The sequence below is a fragment of the Austrofundulus limnaeus genome, unplaced genomic scaffold (assembly GCF_001266775.1).
Source record: "Austrofundulus limnaeus strain Quisiro unplaced genomic scaffold, Austrofundulus_limnaeus-1.0 Scaffold23, whole genome shotgun sequence".
Taxonomy (NCBI): Eukaryota; Metazoa; Chordata; class Actinopteri; order Cyprinodontiformes; family Rivulidae; genus Austrofundulus; species Austrofundulus limnaeus.
In genome coordinates this window covers 2,984,298-2,988,131 of record NW_013952425.1, presented here as the reverse complement: position 1 = coordinate 2,988,131, position 3,834 = coordinate 2,984,298, and the positions used below count along the sequence as shown (strand labels likewise).

At 37.1% G+C, this 3,834-nt stretch overlaps 1 protein-coding gene across 1 annotated transcript in view; it reads right to left on the bottom strand.

Annotated features, from left to right (window-relative positions):
- Positions 1–3,834, bottom strand: part of col25a1 (collagen type XXV alpha 1 chain) — a gene marked incomplete at its 3' end in the record, with an annotated part of 104,429 nt that overhangs the window by 10,518 nt on the left and 90,077 nt on the right. The window contains 1 exon segment of the mRNA XM_014004395.1: positions 3,188–3,256. Coding sequence (XP_013859849.1) covers positions 3,188–3,256 — 69 coding nt within the window.

Sequence of the window (3,834 nt, the reverse complement as noted above, 5' to 3'; positions counted from 1 at the left end):
GTTTTATGTGAAAGAAACAAACAGAATAAATGACCTAATTATTCAGTTTACTGTGTATTATCTCATTCTGCAGGTTTTTCAGCTGTTTTTAATGGAATTTAAAATATTTTGAGGGTGACGGTTGATGCAGGAAGTGTCTGCTTCTCTGATTTATTCATAAAACTGGAGTATTGAGGTCATATTATCACATGTTTTATTATGAGAATAAAATCGTAATATTATCAGAATACAGTCGTAATAATCTGAGTATAAAGTTGTAATAATCTGAGAATAATGTTGTAATAATCTGAGAATAATGTTGTAATAATCTGAGAATAATGTTGTAATAATCTGAGAATAATGTTGTAATAATCTGAGAATAATGTTGAAGTAATATGAGAATGAATTCATTTATTATGTTAAAGCACAAGGGAAAACGTCTAACTTCTTCAACACACACGTCAAACTCAAGGCCCATGTGCCAAATGTGGCCCTCCACAGCATTTTTATATGGCCCGAGAGCTTCAAAGATGTATTAATGTCTTCAAAATAAGCGCATGATGCTTTACTTTGGTTGCGTTTTTGCCAGGTACTTTTGCTGAAGTCTAGTTGTACTGTGAAGTGGGAATTTCCCACTTACAAGTTGTGAATTTAAATTAAAACAGTCCAGTGGGAATTCTGTCAGAAAGTAGGAAAATTCAGAATTCAACATGGCTGCTACTTACCACAGTTTTTTAGTGAGTAAAACTCTGTTACCTTCATTTTTAATAGTATTCCTGTGATCGCTCTTTCTCAGTCAAACTAGGTCAGTCTTTCTCTGACTCAGCACCACTCACCTGCGGAGTACCACAGGGTTCCATTTTGGGCCCAATTCTTTTCCTTCAATACATCCGCCCCCTGGCTCAGATCAAAGATTTCCCTGACATTTTCCCTCTCTTACCATTTCTACGCTGACGACCTGCAGTTATACTGCTCTTTTACTGACTCGACTTTCTACAAGCTAACCTCCCTCTTAAACTGTGTCTCTAAAATAACTGGATGGCTGTCAGACAACTTGTTACTCCTTAACCTCAATAAAACAGAGACCTTGATCCTGGCCCCCGACATCAAACACCAGGAGATAAAAGACCATCTCGACTCTTTAAGTTCAACCGCCCGAAAACATGWGCACAACCTAGGTGTTTGTTTTGATTCAGGACTGTCTCTTGACAAACGTAAATAATCTGGTCTCCACCTGCTACTTCCAACTTCGCAATATTTCGAAGCTGCGGCCCCTGTTGTCCTTTTCTGACCTGGAACTAGTAATTCATGCATGCATCTCAACCCACATAGATTATTGTAATAGCCTGTTCACCTGTCTGAACCAGAAACAGATAAATCGCCTTCAGCTCGTACAAAACTCTGCAGCAAGACTCTTAACCCGAACTTTAAAATTCTCACACATCTCCCCGATCCTTTCAGAGCTTCACTGGCTCCCTGTTCATTTTCAAATCAAGTTTAAAATCCTGGTCCTCACTTTCAGAGCTCTCAATGGCCAGTCACCTGACTACATTAACAGTCTCATCTCCCCTTACAACCCCAAACACTGATACGCTCACAGGATCAACATCTCCTAATGGTTCCCCACACACGTCTCAAGACCCGTGGTGACCGAGCCTTCTCCTGAACTTCCTATCCATCTGCGCATGCTTGAAAGCATTGATTCATTCAAGAAATATCTGAAAACACACCTCTTTTAACAAGCKTTTAACTAACCAATTTCAGCATTTTTCTGCAGCCTGACCTTTTAGTGTCTGTTTCACCAAACCCTACCTACCGACCGTACAATTCATCATGTTAATRTATGTCAAACAGCCAGTATTTTCATCCAAAATCATTTCTATTTATCAAAAATGTATTTTTCTAAAATGTACCTGTACTGCACAATCTACCCATTCAGAGACCTGCCTCCAAATTAATTTGTGATTTAAAAATCTTTCATCTTAATATGTTATTGTTTTACTCTGCCCTCCCCATTTTTGTCTAGATGTTATTTACTTGTTTTATTTTTCGGATTGCAGTCTTGATACTTTGATGGATGTACAGCTTTTATACTTTACTCCAAATTTTTGTAAATCATGTTGAGATTGTATTTCTTTTGATTTCCCTCTGATTGTACAGCACCTTGATGTCTAAATATGAGCACAACAAAAAAGTGTCCAGCAGATGGCAGACAAGATTCTTCTTAAAGGGCTGTAGTTTTGAAATGGACTTTATGTTTTGAGGAATGTCATTCCATGCTTTAGTATAAACATARAAGAAAGMCCTCTGRCYRTAACAGTTTTTAAAAGTTGGTAATATCAGTTGTCCTTTTGTAACAGATCTAGTTGAATGACCACTTCCAGAATTTGATTTGGGCAGCAATGCACAGAGAGTTCCTATTTCTATCAAAGTTGCTATATAAATAAAACTTTACTTTACTTACTTACTTTACATTTAACCATCATAGTACTTTTCAGTGTTTTATTTTTGTACATATGGAGATTATTGAAGCTTGAGTTTGTTTTTGAGGTTGCTTCTTTGACAATAAGGGGGCAGATAAAATAAGATCTTTTCTTCACTCTGCACCCCTTTTATTCACGGCACGATTTACTTTCTATTTTTATTTTACTGTATAGGTTTTTTTTTTATATAAAATATATAATCTAAAAAAAAGATCAGCAGCAGGACTTTGAAACAAATGTCCAATGGACGGATTTGGTCATCACATAATGTGGATGGAAGGATATTTTACTAACAGTGACCTAAAAGTAATCACATTACTTTATAAACACAGCTGTCCACAGCAGGGGTGAGCCAGCTGGAAAATAGACTTCATGTAAAATTACAACTTTTTTCTCATAATTATCCTTGTAACTGAAAAACAATTTTTAAATCTCATATTTTGGCCCTGCAAGAGAGAAGAAACAAGATGACAAAAAAGCAACAAAATAAATATTAAGCAACTTATAACATTTTACAGAAAATTTAAGATAAACTACACAATTTGCAAGGTTATTCAGGAAACAAACATTTTCCTTTAACATTTCTGCTTTGATAATTAAAATAAATCAACCTTATAGGAGCTCCATGAAATGATTTTAAGTAAAAAAAACTCTAGATGGCAGCAAACAACAACAAAAAAAGATGTTTTCAATTCCGAAAAAGCTCATGTGTTTAAGCTGCCGACCTTTGGCCCAACAGGTCCGATGTCTCCTCGCTCGCCCTTCCCAGGTGGTCCGTGGTCACCTCTCTCCCCCTGTTCAGACAACAGAGGAAACGGTCAGAAAGCCTGTTCTGTTGAAGCACACAGAACTGCTGATCCAGGTTCTGTTCACCGTCAGCAGAAAAAAAAATCTGTAGTGCATCTTGTAAAACATCCGGCGCAGCCTTGGGTTCTGTTCTGCGGTACCGACCCGTCAGAGGAAGCATCTGTCAACAGATTTACAGCAGGAGCTGAGGATGCTTCTACAGAGTCAGCACAACATGTTCCGGTCCACTGGACCCGGTTTGGACAAGATTCAATTCAATCTGAAGAAAACGTCTATTTAAATCTTCTGTGTCCTTCAGGAGGAATCTCTAAACTTCAAAGACAAATGGATAAATGTGGGTTTAGTTGTGAGGATTGTTTGGTTTTTCAAAGGTGACATCAAACAGCCAGCAGAGGAAGACTCAGTCTGTGTCTGCAGCTGGTAAAACTCCTGGTTGTCTGAAAAATAGAAGACTTGTCTGCAAATTAACAGCTGCATAATTACATATTTAAATAATTGATTTGATTTGATTTATTTATTCAACAGGAAAAGATTATTAAAAATCAAGCCTGACTCAGCATAATTG